The following is an 18,569-nucleotide window of genomic DNA, read 5'->3' as shown; positions in this document are numbered from 1 at the left end:
AAAGGTTGGCATCTTTGTCTGAGCAGGCACAAACACATTGATCTGCAGCTTTCTGCACAAACAGTTAAAGACACGGGACAGAAGAGAAAAAGTGGAAAACAGTAAATAACAGCAGCCAGCTTGAGGAATATTACAGAACATCATATTTCAAAAAATTCAGTATGTTTACAAGTTTGATTCACATATGATTCAATGAATGATTCTGTCAAGACAATAAACACATCCAGCTTTACCCAAAATTCCAAAAACACTTTATTTCAGACAGGCGTGGGGAGAGAAAGAAAACGATAAATTGATTGTGCAAGTTTGGTCACGGCAGTCTTTTTATTTTCTTATTAAACCGAGGATGGAGGTCATTTGGAAACAGCTGCACCTGCAGGCCACAGTGCACTATCAGATAACAGTTTGGATTAAAAGAGAAGGTCACAGACGGCAACCGCGCGACCGTGTGCTGCAGAAAAGCTCATCTGTGTCTGTTCTGCCTCGCTCCTCAAACAATGTAATTATCGTTATTGGGCAGACGGAGACGTGAGGGTCTTGTGATCTCCTCTGCTTTTCCTTTCATTCACTGTGAATAAAACTTTAGATAGATAATCGTAATTTAATTTTTTTTAATATGAGTTTTTAATATAGTGGTTTAGTATTTATAAAAAGTAACAATCACTTCCCCAAATGTCAAAAGTGGCCTTTAATACAATCATAGCCCAGGAAAATTTCTTCTTTTATGAGAAGAAGTCAGTTAGCCATTAGTGAATATTACAGTGAGGGACTTTAATTTGTTAGCTCGTATAAAGAATATCAAATTTGGGGATATTTTTAAAGCGAGCAACTGGACTTTGACCCTGAAAAGTCAAACTTTAACTTGGCCTTGAAAGTAAGATACTGGGCGCATGTTAATCACTGTGGCGGCATGACCGCAGTCTCCACAGGCAGCGCCGATCCTGCTCAGCGGTTCCTTTTTTAAGGATTAAGCGTGTTTCAGCGCACTCGATAACAGCAGATTCACATTCATAGCAAACTGGTATATACTCCATAAATATGACACAAAGTCTTTGCGCTTCGAGTCAAATCTGATAACCTTAAAGGTCAACGTCAGCTGTGATAGCAGCGAAACAGGAATGTCTGAAAGAATACACGGTAAAATAAATATATATATATATATATATATATATATATATATATATATATATATATATATATATATATATATATATATATATATATATATATATATATATATATATATATATATATATATATATATATATATATATATAGCGTATGCTCACTCCTGACCGGAAAGCCTTTAACAGTATATACGCACAACAAAGTGGTTAGTACATATAGGTAATATTTGGTTTTGGTTAAAAAAATATCAATTAAATTTTACAGTTGAAGAAAGTACTCTTGGTAAATGACTACTTTACGCATTAGGTGATGATCTGTAGTGACCACCATGTATTTATTTAGTTATTTAAAGTGTGATTAACCCTGGATTACGGACATGGCTTCAAAGCAGACATTCGCTGAAAGACTTTTGGAGCCTCCTTATCTCTAACATTAGAAATAACCTGGGAGATTATTTGGCTCACGTGATAGAAGCTTTAGGAAAGCAGCGAACAGTAATGTCAAAACACCATTTAACCACAGATACAAGCCATGCACTGACAGCATTAAGTTGCTGATATGGTAAGACTTGGAAATGCGCGCGCGCGCGCGCGCGCACACACACACACACACACACACACACACACACACACACACACACACACACACACACACACACACACACACCCCAAAAAATACAGGAAATCACTTGTACTTGTCCCGGGCCAAGTGGGAGTCATCAGCTCAAACACGCTGACGTCCACGCCGGTATTCACCTGCAAAGCAGAAACTTAGAGTTACTTAACGAGCACACAGTGAGGAGGAAGTGTGTTTGCCCGTCAAGAGTCCTGTCTGACTTGGAAGTCAGGAATGTCAATTAAACAAGGCGTCCCTTTGAGGAAGTGACTGTGTGAACAATGGAAAGCACGGAAGGGTGAGACCTAAAGTCAACAGTGCATTAGAATTAAAGTAGTGTGTTTCTTTAGGATGACCAAAGCTGGTCAGACACACAGTTTTTAATCAAGCTTTGTACTTAAAAAAAAAAAAAACTTCCGGGACGGCTGGTAAATTTGCCGTTGTGCAAAATTTCACAGTCAAAACCAAAGTGCAATCTTGCATAAGCAAATCAGGGTTTCAGCATTTTATGACTGTAATAGTAAAGATTAAGGCGCCTGAGGAAAACGTATCAGTGTTTTAAAATCTACATTAACCTTACATTTGCTGTGTAAGAACCTGTACAAAGAAACTTATGATCTGTCTTCAAGGCCATCATTTTTAGTACTCATGGCTTCTCATGGTCAGCATCTCATCCACATCTACATTTTCTCTTCTCTGATACACGTAGAACATTCTCAGTACATGAGGCTCTCGTGTTTTCTTTCTTCTCTGCTTATGTGACCAGTAGAAATTGAAGAAAAGGAGTTTTTCCTCTGGTTCTGCTTGGAATATGATGAATGTAACATGATGAACTTGTCATTGCTTAAGTGATCCAAAAGAAATAAAAACAAAACAAACCAACCTGTATTTGACATCGAAAAGGGTTGAGTCATCCTCTTCATCGTTTTCTTCATTGAGAGGCGCCATCTCGACGCGCTCTGCAGGTGTAGTGATAATATCATACTTCCGAGTCTTCCTGATTCTTCTGCCAGATCTGCGAGAAAAGACAACCGTCACACATGAGGTGAGCAAGAGAATTAAAACTTTGCCTTTTGGACCACAAAGCCTACAACCTGAAGTTGTAATCTTCCTTTAGTTCTGCCATATGAAGTGTGTTAAAGTGCTCAGACTGGCCCAAAAAGTGGGGCAAATATTATTTCAATATGGTGATAATCAGTTGCTTAAGTAAGCGCCAACCTCCCAAAGAAGAAGTTCCAGTTTGACTGCAAAGGAAAATAGCAACTAGCAGAATTAGATCTGACCTGGATGAGCCCGAAAATAAACTGTGCAATCAGAGAAATGTAAACAGAGTAACAATGTAGCCCACTTCACTAGATTCAAGGCTTACGGGCACATAAAACGACTACATAAGGCAGTATGACGCTAAACTTATCAGTGCCTAGAAATCCCCGTAAGATGAGAATCAACAGGCCCAGACCCTTCTCCATCACATCACACGGGGACAAATCAACCACACGCAAATGTATAAACAATCCTGCTCTCATAATGTCTGCATGACTTTTACAGCTTCACAACCGTTGCAACGATTGCTTTGTTTTTTCTGCGCCAACCTGCCTACCTGACCACTTTGATGACCAGGCACGTGATGAGAGCAGCTGTTAACACGCAGATGAAAATAACAATGTTTTTCAGGGTCGGAAGATACGTCATTAGAGATGAAATCCGGGATCCCACGGCAGCATCCGTGGCATTGTTAGTCAGTGAATCTTGACTGATGACGGATGATGATGATGTTGAATTTAAGTGCGTCGCAGATGAAGGAGTGAGCAATAGTTCGCCGCTGACCCCCCAAAGAGCCGCGGCAATAAAGGTTAAGGCCAGGTTATGAGCCACCATTGTCCTGAAATAATAAAAACGCAAGCGGGATACTGCCCGTAGTTTCTCCCGAAATAGATGAGCGGCGACAGCAGCTGTCACATTATAGAGAATCCGCTTATCGGTGTCAGATTTGGTTGTTTACACAATAAAGCCAGAGGGAGAGATGCGCAGACATTTCTCTACACGTCCAAGCTGTCCTCAAAGCTGCGCTTCCCCCGTCGTAACTTGCATTTGATCCCAAAACGTGTTCCTCTCGAGGGGAGCTACAGCGATCCCTTCCTGACTGTACGAGGACTTCGCGCAGAGAAGGGGATTATCCGCCTCCGGAAGAGCTCTGCAGGCTGACCCGCTGTTCCCGGTGCTGAAGAAGAGCATTATGTGGGCTTGTGCTGCGTTCAAGCTAATCGTGTAATTTCAACAACTTCGTGCGATTGGGGGAAAATTATGCTGGCAACTTTAGTTTGACCTGTTAGTAGCTTACCTTAATAAAAAACAAATAAAAAAAAAAAGCTCATAAAATACAAGAGACATATCAAAGAAATGTGCAGGTCCAATTTCATGGATTTCCTTTCAACACGGCTCATATTTTGAATCATTAGAAGTTATTAGAAGTGTGGACGAGACTTTCCTTAGCTGACAGAAACAACGCCTGGTGTAGTTTTATGTTGCTGTGGCCCATCTACTTCACAGTTCAAGATACTGGCTACTGATATGGTTTCAGTGTTAATAGATAACAGCTTTTAAATGTATTTGATTTTTAGAAAATGGTCATTTTTAGTCATCAGCGTTTAAAGAGCTATTGAAGGAAATTAAAAAACAGTTTATTCTGTCCCATCCAAAGCTACTTTTCTTGGTATTTTACAGTGTTTTCATTTATTTATATGTGATTTTAGAACAACATATGAATTTCTGTTCATGTGCACACGTTTATGGCTCCATGAAATGTGGTTTTCATTGTTACCAGACCACCTGCACACAAACAGTTAAATAGGGTGGGGTAAACATTTATGTCCAAGTTTAAGCAAAAACACATACCATAATTTCTTCACAGTGAAATTTTCCTGATAGCTGTAATCAAAATTCAACATTATGTAAGTAGTATAAAAATTAATCTAAGAATAAATGCAATCTCAACTTGTCTGCAGGTATGTAGTCAACGTAAAGTCCTGGACAATTTTACTTTATCATTACTCTCTGACACGGTTCATAGGTGGAAGAGTATCCTGACTTCTTCAAGCACATTTAAAGGTCGATTGGTAGTTCCCAAATTTCCGACTGTACTGAAGGCAGCCCTTTTCCCTTCTAACGGTGGGCCGTAGCATACGCAATTTTACAAGGGCAGCAGACACCGGGTTCACGACCGCAAATTCCTGGGAATCTTGACCAGAAAATACCTAGAAGTCAGTGGGTCAGTGATAACCACTGACAACCACATCAGTAAGGATTAAAAAATGACTAAATCAGTGTCTTTGGGTCTGTCTTAAAATAGATGCAAATAATGATCCCCCTCCCCAAAAAATAAAAATATAAAAAATTACGTCTTTAACCAGAATTATTGTAAGAAAAACAAAAAAACGAAGAAGCGATATTTACAAGTTATTTTTACAAGGGTTGCCTGTAACTGAGAGTAAGGAAGGAACTTAAAACTACAGTAGATGTAGACATCAGACCACAGACAAACCTGTGGGGACTCCCTGTGTATGAAAACAAAGACAAAAGCTAGTCTCATTTTGTGTGTGTGTGGTGTGTTTAATTATTTCTGTACTTTTGTACATTTCCCTTACTAGAACTCTTTAATCTGAACAAGGTCCACCAGATGGCAGCACCAAACAATAATAGAGCAAGCATTTTCTCCTCAGATGAGGTTTCAACATGCAGCACACTCTGTTTAGCGAAAACCTCGAGAATCAGAGGCATTTTGAAGCAAACAATCCATTTAGTGGTTGACTCTTTTTTCATATTTAAAGACGTATTTTATGACGTAAGATCTAACACGGATTTGTACGCAAATTACAATAATGTCAGAGGAGCTTAAGTGAACCACAAATACCAGACAGACACACAAAACAACCATTATAAACTGTCCAAAGGCTGGATGTATATTATATATAATCATTTTTGCTCAGATGTATTTGCTTTTTGTGGTTTTCCCCATGTGGGGCAAGAGTTTGTTTCAAAAGGGAGGATACAATTTTTTAGCTGACAAGGATATTGTCACATCCTGAGAACAGGGCTTGAACTTTGCACAGAAAAACAGCTCAGGTTATGACTGAGGCGATCATGTCATGCATTTCCTTAAACTAGATTGAAACACATCAATACTCTATAGGATCTATATTACCTGTGCTATGAAATATGCTCATTATAATCCATGGTATTTATTTTGAATCTTATTTCTCTTTACCTTCAAAGATGGTTTAAGCATTAATTTCCTTGTTTGACTGTCACATTTTGTGTGTATTCACATCTTTCGAAGTGAAAAATCAAACATAAGAACCTGTTCTTATGTTTGATTGTTGGGTCAGTCTTTGCTAGAACCAACATCCACACCTTTCTACAACAGTGCTGCATTTACAGGTTTCAATTCTGAGAACATGTGTTCCAAGATAAATGTTAACACTTTACACTTTACCTTTTTCATCTCCAAAGCTACCATTATAAGCCTAGTTTCCCCAAAACTACAAATTTTTTTAAAGAATTGTTAAGAACGGATGAAGAAAAGAAGTTGCAAGTCATACACATAAAAAACACCACAAATAACAGTATAAAAAAGGTAGGTCGGACACTCTATATATCATTTATCCATACATTTACTCACATATATAAACGGTAGTCCTTCATATGCTAACACATGTGTTTAAAGTATTCTAATCACACTATTTTCTATAGAAATGCGATTCTAGTGATTAATTTATAATTTCCTACCATTTTCCTACCAAACTACGCATAAATAGATCCTCCATTATCTTTGATTTACGGGTCATTTTGTCAATAAAATGTACTACATGTATCATACTTTTCTATATTTAAATTAAGGGGAGTGAGTTTTCCACTTGTTTACTGGCTCTATAGTTTAGTGTTGTTCATACATTTGCCCAGTAAGTGAAAGAGCCTCAGTATGGCCCCAGGAGGAGACACAAATCTCTTGTGAAGTTGTGTGTACAGGTTTTAAAACCCTCTTCTACACTCTATTTTCTTACCAAAATGCATTTATTAATTTCATTAAAACTGGAATCTATACATAAATATAAAATCTTACATGACTGTAACTACACCACATTAAGGACATTACAAAAAGCAACATTAAAATAAACACATTTAAGAACCAAATAGGAGTGGCACTTGTACAATTGGGGCACAGAGGCGAACCCTGTCAGTCTCTCAGAGCACAATATTTAGATTTCAGCATTCAGGAAGGACCATCCATCCAACCAGTCATTTAAAATAAGGCCATGGTCACTTCACTCGAGGCGTCTGAATTTGTAATACCTCAGCAGGGCACTCCTGTTGCTAGGCTGATGATCTTTTTATAGAAATTTTCCACTGGAAAGAGCATGCGCTGCTGTGTGGAGCATCTCATTGGCCCACGATGGGGGTGGAGTGCGTGCATACCAGAGTCTTCAACAAATAGTGTCCAACAAAGGCTGCATTCACTGAACAAGCCAAGCTTGCCATGTTTGGCTGTTCTCAATAGATTTCTCAATGCATCCATTACATTATTAGTTTGAGTTTTCCTTTCTATTTCCTTTTGTTTATTTGCAGTTAAGGTTAATAATGGGCTGAAATCAGTTGATTTTTGCCAGGTTGTCACAAGCAGTGTGGACCTCTGTTGTCTATTTCACACCTGTGCTTATATCCGGCTACATCCTCATGTATGTCTTAACCCTGAAGTAGATTTGGTCTTTCCAGTCCATTCAATTCATCTTTTTTTTTTTTTTGGGGGGGGATTATGCAGTTAAATATTTGAATTTTCTGTTCAAAACTAACAATTAAAAAGTTAATTTCATAGCACATCTAGCATGGCATCATCTTAGGCTAAGAAAGACTGTGTGCAAGGCCTCAATGAAGCTGAGTTCACATGGTAGCAAAAAAACATGTATTATAACTTAATAAAGTGTTATTAAGGTCCCCGGCAAGCCTTTAAGGCCATAAAAAGGAAGGGGATCAAAGAAGGTCAGCATTATGGTAAAGAAAACCCCCCAACAACAACAAACTATTTCACATTTGATTTGTGAGAAAAGAAAAGAAAAAAGGGTAGCCTGAAAGCACACACTAGATTCAAGTGTTGGTATACCCTCAATAAGCTAACTGTAGCTTCGTGGCCAATATTCATAACAATATTCGTACAAAGTTTTCTCACTTGGACTTCTAGCTAGCGTCCTAATGTAGCTCTATCTGACAAATATACAGCTACACTTGGCCAACATAATGTTTTGTTAACTTCTTTCATTTACGACAATGTTTTAAATATGCTGTTTTTAACGTGGCATGAGCTCAGCCGAAGAAAGAAAAAAAAAGGAGGACATTTCTTTTATGTTCAGTATGATGCTAGCGCTAGCTAGATGGGGCTGTAGAGGAAGTGGAGCTTGGCTTACGTTGAGAGCAAAAGTGGGCAGAGCCGCTGAAGGATATCAGCTCAGGCAGAGGCAGAGAGGAGGACACACGCAGCAGAGGAGCAAAGCGTCGACGACGGAGTGGAGGAAGGGCTCAGCGATGCGGCTGAAAGACCCACCAAAACGGCGAAAATCGCGCAAAAATGCGGCACTGACCGAGGCAGATGACGGGGGATAGACACGGCCCGTGAAATTGGTAAGAACTTAAGAGTAATCATACATTAATAGCTGAAAAAAACGAGCCAGGCGTGTAAAGCAATATGGTGGAAAGAACGACAGATAGGCGCAGTGTTGGTAAAAATGGCTATGGTGTGCTGTTAGCGAAGAAAAAAAGAAAAGGGTCTGCAGAGTTTAAATTGCATGCATTTGTTTTTTAGTTTGTGGATTTTGTATGTTTGTAAGGGCAGTTTTGAGTTAGCTTAGTTTAGATTTTTGAAAGTGTATTTGTTCGCGACCTGTTTGGAGTTATTTCAACCTACGCATTTAAAATTTGCTTTGTCCTTGAAAGGGCAAATGCCCTTGTCTGAATTTGTTCGACAAAACCAGCAAAAATAAGCAAAAGTTTCGTTTTAAAAATGTTGTATCGGGAGCTGATTGATATTAACGCAACAACCTCAAGTACATTTTTGCTTATTTTCACAGTATTCGGTTTTTGAGGTTTTTCATCCGAGTTTTAGATGAAAAAAATATTTAAAAATCGATGATTTCTTACATTTTATTAACACAGACCGCTCAGATATAGTTTGTAGCAAGATGTAACAAAGTATTATATACTCATTGCTTATTAATTAAAAATACTTTACATAAATTGTGATAAGTTGCTAAAATGTCCAAAATATGACTATTAACTAAAATCCTTTTATTTTAGACACCATACATAAACAGTACATAACTTGATTGTGAAAATGTAGGTTCTGTACATTATAAAAGCCAAGATATACTTAGAAATACAAAATAGGGTGTTGGCTTTTAACCCTTTGAGGTACTGAAGGGAGAAGTCATTTAAATATTCTCATAAATTTTCTTCTTCAAGTCACTTTACATCTGTAAATCATGTAAAGAAAAAGTTATGCTAGAAAGCTTCACCAAAAGTATGTGAATTTAAGGAAATTCTAAATTCTGTAATAAAATTAAATAAAGACATAAAATCATGTTAATATCTCAGTCTCATGGATGAGGTTGTTGATTTCTAAACATATAAAGGGAAATGCAACACATAATAAAAGCAGATGATATTTAGTCTTTTATGGCATAATACATCTAACTTTGACTATATCGTTAAATCCAACGGATTAGTACCACCCTACACATAACAAAATGTCCTCCTTAAGGTATTCTCTAGTGGATGTTACTGTTTAAGACAAATTTAGTCGTGTTTTGAGTCAACAAAGCACGCAAAGATAAAACAGTTTTACTAAGTAACAACTAAATATGTAAATACTTATTTAGGATTTTTGTAATATGGTAATATGTTAATGAGGTCTTGGATAATCCTAAAATATTGCTTTAAAAAGGTATTAAAACAGATGGCTTGCTTATGACTGGCTTGTATGCCTATGTAAGTTCTGATTTTTTTTAATTGCGACTACTAGAATAATCAAAATAATGTTTTGTTTTTTGCAGGGATTCGGTGTGATGTTTCCCAAATGACGTCAAAGAAGAGCGGAGATTGCTTTGCCTTATCTAAATGGTATGTTTTATATTTGTACCAACCAGGGTATTTTGCGTAGTCTTACCATTCGTTAGTCTTTACTGTTGCATACCTGCAGCCAGTAGGGCGTGCTGTTGTCACAGTTCCTTTCTGAAAAAAGTTTTTTTTGTTTTTTGTTATTTCAAAGGGTTGACATTTAGCCAACGTGAATGGAAGAATTTGAGTGATCCGTACTGCAAGTAGACACTGTAAGTATCATTTTAAGGCAGTTTGAGTGTCTTTAGAAGAATTCTTATAAGCAGTTTGAGCTTTGAACTCTTAAAAAAAGTGCTGAATTATTTAAAAAAAAAAATCACAATAACAATTAAAAAACAATAACCTTACTAATTTGATTTAAAAAAAAGCAACGTTGTAAAGTCCACATTTATGTTTTTTGCTTGTACATCAGAATCATTATTAGGAAGTACCGCTACGTCTACGCTTCTGAACAAACACAGTTCTGCCCCCTAGTGTATGATGTAACACATAAATTCCAAATGTATAGAAGTGGGCTCACTTACTATGGATGGCAACGTTACGCGGTTATTTCGAAATAATTTTCCCGCCACTTAGAATAAAGTGTACTGCAGACACGTAAGATCACTTCGCACATTTTTATAGCTTACAGCACATTAATATTTAAATTGCTTAATATTAAACTGCTATTGTGTTGTTTTAAGAGAACATCTCTATTTGCAACACGTTGATGATAATTTTACAATTGACTAGCTAACCTGTGACTAATCTTAAGGATTGTTCTTTTCATAACTCTTGTGTCAGATTTTAAACGATGACACCAATTGTAGTACATGGGCAAGAAATGCGTTTCGTGTGTGATCGTAAATTATACTTGAGACAATGTTTTTGTAACAGATGTGTAAACGACAGGCTGTGGAAACTTTAGCACATCATCATTAACGTTTCTGCTTTTAATGCTTTACCACTTAAGAACTTTTGTTGCATCTCATTTGCAGGTGTACTAAAACTTAAAGTGTTAAAAACTGCAATTCAACTCCTCTGGGGCAGAATTGTTAATCATTTTATACCTAAAGTGTCACTGAACCTTTTCTTTTCCTCTGAACTTTAGTGTCTGGAAGCAGTTGACAAATTTTGCAAATGCTCCACATTCAATTACATCTTACATTTTAAAATGTTTGATAAATTGGGAAGCAAAATTCAACTTGAAAGTCACTAACTATAACATAAAAATGGTTATAGTCCCTGGATTATTGGAATGAACGGGTCTCGTAGAAGTACTTGGAGCGAAGAATGTGACCATTTTGAATTTTGGAAAATTTCTTGCACAGATGGGTAACAAGTATAAGTAACTAAGAATTTTCTCAAAATGGAAAAAACAGATTATTTCCCATAAATGTTGCCAAACCAATTAAAGTGGCAACCACAATTTGTTCTCCGCACAGAAATTCAAGTCTTTCGGTGTCCTTTTCAGGTGTGATTTAAAAAAAAAAAAAAAAAAAAGCATTCATTTATTAATCTCGTCTTCTAATCGTAAGAAGTAACTGTAAAAATCCTAAAATAAATCCACAGGTTAGATATACCCACACACAGAACATAAAGGAAACACTCTCCAGTGAGCAATACAAAGTATTTCATTTGATAGAATAAATTTGAAAAGAAAGAACTGCAATAGTTTTAACTTGCGAAGCTACTTGAGTTACACAGCACATAAATGTACCATACACCAACACCTGAGTGTCTCGACAGTGACTTATAAATTGCCAAGTATTTTTTTATCTGCATTAGATAAATTATAAGTCTGCAAAACGACTAAGAAGATCCTGCCAGCTCTAATTGTCATTCAGTCCAGTACATCTACCATATAATGTGTGTGTGTGTGTGTGTGTGTGTGTGTGTATATATATATATATATATATATATATATATATATATATATATATATATATATATATATATATATATATATATATATATATATATATGATCTTTTAAAGCACAAAATACTGATTTTACATTAACAACAAAGGTTGAAGTCAGTATGAGTTTAAATATGACCATTTCTCCTCAACCTTTATGTTAAATAACATTATCTTTCAAGTCATTATTGCTATAAAAGTTGGTTTTGTTTTCTCAGAAATGCGTTCCTCACATTCAAATCATTCTCAACTGGAAACAACGAAAATGAGTGTTTGGAAGCCATCTTTGACAGTTAGAATTAGCATTTATAGATTAAAAGGTCCAAGCACTTAAAGCTCATTAAAGCCTGTAAAGCTGGAAATCTTTCTGTGAATATTTTAAATGGGTGTCATTCATTGTTCCTCATCTTTTCTATAGTGGAGACAGAAGACACTGCGGAGAAGATTTCAATTTGTGAAGAAAAAGAAGACAGCTCTGTAAGTTCCTTTTTTTTTTTTTCTTTTTTTTCTTTTTTTGACCTGATTGCGTTTGTCATGTGCTTTTTGATTGGCAAATTTAAGTTTCAACAGAATATTTACATTTAGATCCAGTTCAACTAGGTTTGCTTTAAGTAGAGTTTGTCCATGTTTTATGACTGACGTTCACTTTTAGTTCTAAGAGGCTAGCAAAAAACAGCTGTGAAAATGAATTAACAAAGGGGAAGTTTGGGACGATAAATTTCATTGTAGGATACACACAACAATTTCATGCGGCTACACGCAATTTTTGGGGATGTTGCCTGTATTGCCTCCTGTAGGCATTTAATAAAAAAGCCATATTTACCTATATACTTAATTTTGCCAAATCTTATAGATTTTCATTGTGCTGAAAACCTGATAGAACAAGACCAATACCAAACCACAGTTACTTGTTGCTGAATAGTGGACAACTGAAAATGACCATAGTTTGAACTGTTGCTTTAACAGTTATTGGATGCTAATGTGTTGTTCATCTGTTGCTCATGTAATTGGTTAGTCTGGTAATTGATGAAGTGGATCATATTTTTCATATAGTAATATTTGCTTACAGACCTGTGTTGTGCTGTTTTACTCCTAATTTGTGTGAACATCAAAGCTGTTGCGTGAATAGATTGCATACGTAACTGATTGATGTGACTTTAGGTGCAACTCTAGACTCATTTTACTCCTGGTGGTCAGTTGAGGAAATGCTTTTCGCAAATTGCTGGAAGACCTATTCAGCCCATATTTCATTGTGCTAATTACTTTAAAACCCACACAATTTTTTTTTTAAAGCACTACAAAAAAGTACCACAGCCATTAAAGCTTGGGACCAACACAACATTGTCTTGGGTTTCATTGTAAACGTATCAAGAGTTACAAAGTTCAGTTGCGAACCCTATCGAATTTAAATTCGCATTCAGTACATCGCTATGCCATTTTATTACAGTTCACTTACTATTTGTATCCTTTTTAATCAATTCCGCGTTCATAGGAACACTTAACTCTCAAAAAACAAAATACACCTGCACAGTGATCGCTAGCGCAGCTGAAAGCTAGCTACGTATGTTGCTTGACTGGCATAATTGTAATCTAGTTTAGGATACCTGGTTTTAACTGCTGGACATTGCACTGTGGGCTTACAATTCTTCCTTCTTTTTTTTATCCTATCAAGACCCCATTCAACTGGATATTGCTGAAGTGGAGACTACGTTGTTTAACGTGAAGATGGCAAGTTATTTGGCGGTTAGCCAAATTTTGACAAGATGAAACCTTTTTCTGATTGGACTTTGACATTTGGATTTTTATTTTTTTTTATTTTTTACCTACAACATGGACTCTGGAACACCTTTGCTGGCTATGTAGTGGACTCGTTGAAAAGTTAACATTTGATTTTGGAAAGTCAGCCTTTTGTACATTTGATATTCAAATGTTGTTTTTAAATAAAGTATGTGACCTCGTATATTTTTTCCTGGCTTTGTTTCATTAGCAGAGAAATATCAAGGGCACATTTGCAGAAAAAATTTGACAACGTTGAAGTACCTAAAGTCGGAAGTTCGTTTTTGTATTTGTGAATACATACAAAATATCACATTACTTTTCATTGGCTTTGTGTCAATAATTATCAAGGTATGGCCATAGAAATTGAGCTTCAGACTCGAGTTGGAATTTATCAAGTTGATTTATAAGATAAAAGAGAAAGGAGTGATTAAAATTCCCCTTTTTCCATTTAATTAGCCCCACTGGTGAAGCTTAACTAACCCTAAAACACCTGAAAATACACTTCACTTGAAAGCTTTCTGGTCAGAGCCCAAATGGTTTCCAAAGGCTCTCTAAAATGGCTACTGGTCGTCCTTCTTCCTGCCTGCGCAGGAAGTGATGTAATTGGTGCAAAATATATACTTTTACAGCCTCTCAGTATTGTTACCTTTTATCAAAGGGCAAGAAAGGTTTCACCTTGAGGCTTGTGTCCTGGGGCAGAAAATGTATGTAAGTTCATATAAACGAATTTTAAAAACATAATAAAAGGGGAGGGACTTAAACATCACCTGAGTGTGGGGTAAATGGAAATAACGTCAATCAAAGGCAAAGCTTTCAGAGCAGGGAAGGAGCTCTAGATGGCGGCTGAGCCTTGGGAAGGGTGCCATGGGCTTTCGTTAGATCGTTTCTTTTGCCTGTTTTTCGTCCGAGACTGCTCGATTTTTGATGAAATTTTGAGGGCAACGATCGTGCGCTCGTGTTTTTAACGAAAATCTACGCGATTTGTGCCGTTTTAGTGCTGTTTTTTCGAGCCGTAGGAGCCGTCTGCTCCGGCGAAGTGCTCGTCGTTGTTTTCCATACTGGTCTCTGGCAGCCATGGCGCGCCTCCATTTTTAGTGTGCTGCTGCCTCTCCTCTGTCGCTCTCTCAGTAGATGAAGAATGCAAGGGGCCTACGAGCTTTATAGAAACAAGGCTGTTTTTGTAATTTATTAAGTAATTATCTTTACATCTTTATTTTTATTCGAGTCGGAGGCATATTTAAAGTGTTATAGGGCGAACGAGATTCTAATAGTTCATTTATGGACTAGCACCTTTCTCCACGTTGAATTGACATGTTTACACTGTGTCAAGCTTAATTTACTGTTTTTCTTCATGTTTAAATATTATTTTCCTACCGCTTCGTCTGATGACGCAGTTAGAATTAACGGCATGCGGCTCGATCTGTGAACTATATTGAAAGACATTCAAAGGCATTTAACTTATTGTGAGAGCACCTGTCGTTTTTGTGAGGTCTATTTAACCCAGCGATGTAAATAATGATCCTTACTTTCTTCGATTTGTTGCTTTTTTTCCCTGCTCGTGTCGCACCGCCGAGGCTTTAGCTGCCACCTGAGCAAAAGCAATCTTGTGGGACTTGTATGATAGTTCATGCTTCCTCTTAACTTTTTGGCAGTAAATACCAGGACAAAAGCAACATCCATTCAGATTTTCAGGATACAACAATGATGAAGAGTAAAAGTAAAAAACAAGAGGATGAAGGATCGACTCAAAGCAATGCATCAAGGTATGAGCCTTATACTTTTTACCTTTTTTTCGTTTCTGCTTTGATTGTTTACGTTGTCAAGCATGGTTGATCACCTGTGTTAGATATGCGACGTGGTTTTGAAGACGTGCACTAGTGTCTTGAATGACCTTGCTATTGTTTAATAGCCACACCCTGATTTTTTTTTTTCCCCCCTTACCATTTCTTACACTCAATACTGAGGTTTCAGGCCTGTGTTATGGATCTTTGCCCACAAGATGCATGTGTTAGACCACTGGGAAAGCCTTTCCTCCTGTATTATTCTGCAAAAAAACTTGTCACAGATGTCTTAATGTCCGTTCGCTATAATGTTATATGACCTTGTCTTGGAGTTAGTACTGCATTGCACCATTTTTTTTTTTTTTTTTTTTTTTTAACGTTGTTGATTTTGGGGTTTTGATTTATTTCTGAAATGGTGCACTGATTTGTCATTGGACACTAATATATACAGTGTTACAACTATTTTATATGTAACATACTTTACCAGACAGTTTCTGGACCTTGCAAGTGCCCACAACTCTCACTTTATGTCAGTCTCTACTTATTTTTATTTTATTCTGTATTTACATTTTTGGCCAAATATTTTAAAGTTTTACCACATCTACCTTTTAATACTGGATTATTTCTGTTTATTAAAAAGCCATTAAAGCTCAGTGGTTGTAAACAGTTTTTGTGTTGTTTTTTGTGTTTTGTTTTGTTTACAGCTGCTAAAAGTAAAAAAAGAGGTTATGTCAGTGTTCACATCCTTACATTATGTTACAGAATTTTAACATGTTTTTAATGTGTTATTTTTACTTTCCTGCAAGAGCATTTTCAATTCGAAACTTTTTTCTCTTATCCTCATGTCCACTACATTTAAATGATTATGGGGCTCATTTTATTTTGGGTATATGGATGTAAATGTATTTTTTGAACATGTATATTTTGAATGTTTGAAGCTAAACAGTGGTAATTTTTACTTAAATCTAGCTTTTATTTGTATTTCCTGCTAGGTTGATTGTAAAGGCCTCTGGCCTGGAGTCTGAATACTTTAACACAGTGGCATTTTCTTGCCCTATTGTCCACTTTTATTATTGTGTTTTGTTGATGTCTGCAAGGCCCTGTGGTCCTCAGGTACACCAAATCTTCGTATCAAAATCAGTGGAAACATCTGTTGATCAATAAAGATGTCATCAAATAATCTTGCATGGTTTGAGGATAATGCTGGGGTGACTAGCTGCTCTTTTTCTTCAGGATCTGTTTGTTCTCAGTGCATAAATGCTGTTTTCTAACAGTATAAGAATAACTGCCATGTTGTCAAAGCAAATACTGCGACCTGACCTCAATAGACTGTTTTAAAAAAAAAAAAAAGACATCAGTTTGCAAGCACCCTCACAGCATTACACTGGCTGTACACTGCAGTTAGGTTACATCACACTTGTAGTCTCTGTGTGTGATCCTGTGGCAGCCATTTTAGTATTTTCCTCTAGTGTGACTGAAACGTGTCCTCTGCAGGGTTGACAGCCTGACTTTGTTAGACAGAGAGCTGAGCACTATGAGCATTCAAACAAAGCAACCAAAATAACAACATGAGGGAAATCTATCCGGTTTGTGTAATTAAATGACATGAAAGTAGTATTTACATACTCTCCTGAGTCACAAAATGGCCCTTGCTTTGTGTACCCAGCTTGCTCACTTACCAGTATTAAAATTCAGCTCAGAACTACACAGAGGAGGAACAGGAAGACATCAGATGCTAGGGAGACTGCTTGGAGGGCTGTGATAGGCTAGGTGGCCACCTAGCAACACGCCAGCCAGTAATAATTCGAGGACGTCTCTATGACCCGCCCACTCCTGACCTCACTTAAAGCGGAAGAAGCCATCTACTTCCGAGTTTGGTCTTTTAAGGAGCGCAACATGTGTATGCTGTAATAGCGTACTTTCAACCATTTTAATTTATTTTTGCCTTTAGCATAATTCCCATCGTCTAAAAAAGGGCACGAGATGGTTATTATAAGCACTTTCTCCATTTTCAAAATAAAAGTAATGATGCTCATTAGACGTAATGACACCAAATGTTTTTAATGAAAACATTTATGGGACACGATGCCGTTTTCATGGTTTAAAATGTGATCCATTGTAAAAGGCAGTGATTGCTTGAGATTTATGCCCAGCCATGCTGGGCTCTGGTGACGCCTTGTGTCCAAAAAGATAACTGCACACAGAAATCTATCCACTGATAACCCCTGTTTACTGAAACTTCCGGCCAAAACCTATATGTTTACGCACAAGGCTAGTTCATTTGCATCAAAGTTGAAAGCGTCAGAAAAAATATTAATCTGATGAGATGTTTAAAATTCTTATTGCTTTATGCATTAGTTTTATCTCCTTTTGGCTAACGAAATGTCTCTTCTTTTTTATTTTTATTTCATTGAATCCTTATACGTCTTCAGGCCTCTATAAAACTTTCATACAACATAGAAGAACGTAGCTTTATTAAACTGCTCACAGCCCAAGCTTCCCTTAAAACGTTTTAAACTGAAGAAATGTGCACTTGTGGTCAGAGCTTATAGTTTAGGATTTTTTGTAAACCATTTAAATGACTTTCCACAGTAATTTTGCTTGTTTCAGTTTAGCTTTGATTTGTTTCAGTTTTAGTTTCTCTTTTATTGTATGAAGGACCCATGCCACAGGAAAAAACAAGTAAGTGCATTACAATAAAAACTGACAACTTTCTGGAAGCAGTTGACTTTAAGTCTTGTAGACTTCCAAAGTATCAAAGCCTCATCAGCAATATCATGATAACATATTCTTACCAGATTAACTAGTAGTGGTAGTATTTTTGTTAGTTTCCCAACTATATTGACCTTCCTTGTGACCATTCATGTGGTTTTAAGGGATTGAGTTAAAAGATTAGGAGTGAGTGATCAATAAACACTGAACAGTGACCATTCTTACAGATGGCTGCGGTGCTTCTGTAAATTCTTTGGTTGTTTTTAATCTTTTCTACGGATGAAATTCACCTATTTATTGCATTTTCTAATTATATATTTCTTGTGGTAATTCATAGCTTTGCATTATGCCACAAGCATTTAGAGGATGGCAGAGTGGAAAAGACTGATCCTGCTAAATGTGTTTGACCCAGTTTTAATGTATTTTAGTTGTGAAACCAGGTCTGTTCACTGCAGGCCTGTTTAAAATGCCTGTAAGAGGATTTATGAGCCTTGGA

At 36.8% G+C, this 18,569-nt stretch overlaps 2 protein-coding genes across 4 annotated transcripts in view; one reads left to right on the top strand and one right to left on the bottom strand.

Moving 5' to 3' along the window:
* Positions 1-1,716: 1,716 nt before the first annotated feature.
* fam174b (family with sequence similarity 174 member B) lies at positions 1,717-3,969 on the bottom strand. Its single transcript, XM_085412167.1, has 3 exons — positions 3,344-3,969; positions 2,627-2,758; positions 1,717-1,883 (listed from the first exon to the last, which is right to left on the bottom strand). The coding sequence occupies exons 1-3, from the start codon at positions 3,619-3,621 to the stop codon at positions 1,880-1,882; spliced, it is 414 nt and encodes a 137-aa protein (XP_085268293.1). The 5' UTR covers positions 3,622-3,969; the 3' UTR covers positions 1,717-1,879.
* Positions 3,970-8,227: 4,258 nt separating this feature from the next.
* chd2 (chromodomain helicase DNA binding protein 2) overlaps positions 8,228-18,569 on the top strand; it is a 28,912-nt gene continuing 18,570 nt past the window's right edge. For all 3 annotated transcript variants that reach the window (XM_085412163.1, XM_085412162.1, XM_085412161.1), the window contains exons 1-5: positions 8,228-8,412; positions 9,840-9,906; positions 10,055-10,115; positions 12,220-12,278; positions 13,474-15,343. Coding sequence is in view for 2 of the 3 variants with exons in the window: in XM_085412162.1 (XP_085268288.1) it covers positions 15,282-15,343 (62 nt within the window). In the remaining variant the exon portion in view is untranslated. The remainder of the gene's footprint in view (positions 8,413-9,839; positions 9,907-10,054; positions 10,116-12,219; positions 12,279-13,473; positions 15,344-18,569) is intronic.

Source organism: Rhamphochromis longiceps, linkage group LG7 (genome assembly GCF_057381845.1).
Source record: "Rhamphochromis longiceps isolate RC_006_pf linkage group LG7, R_longiceps_female_GT1.1, whole genome shotgun sequence".
NCBI classification, from domain to species: domain Eukaryota; kingdom Metazoa; phylum Chordata; class Actinopteri; order Cichliformes; family Cichlidae; genus Rhamphochromis; species Rhamphochromis longiceps.
This window is presented reverse-complemented; position numbering and strand designations above follow the sequence as displayed.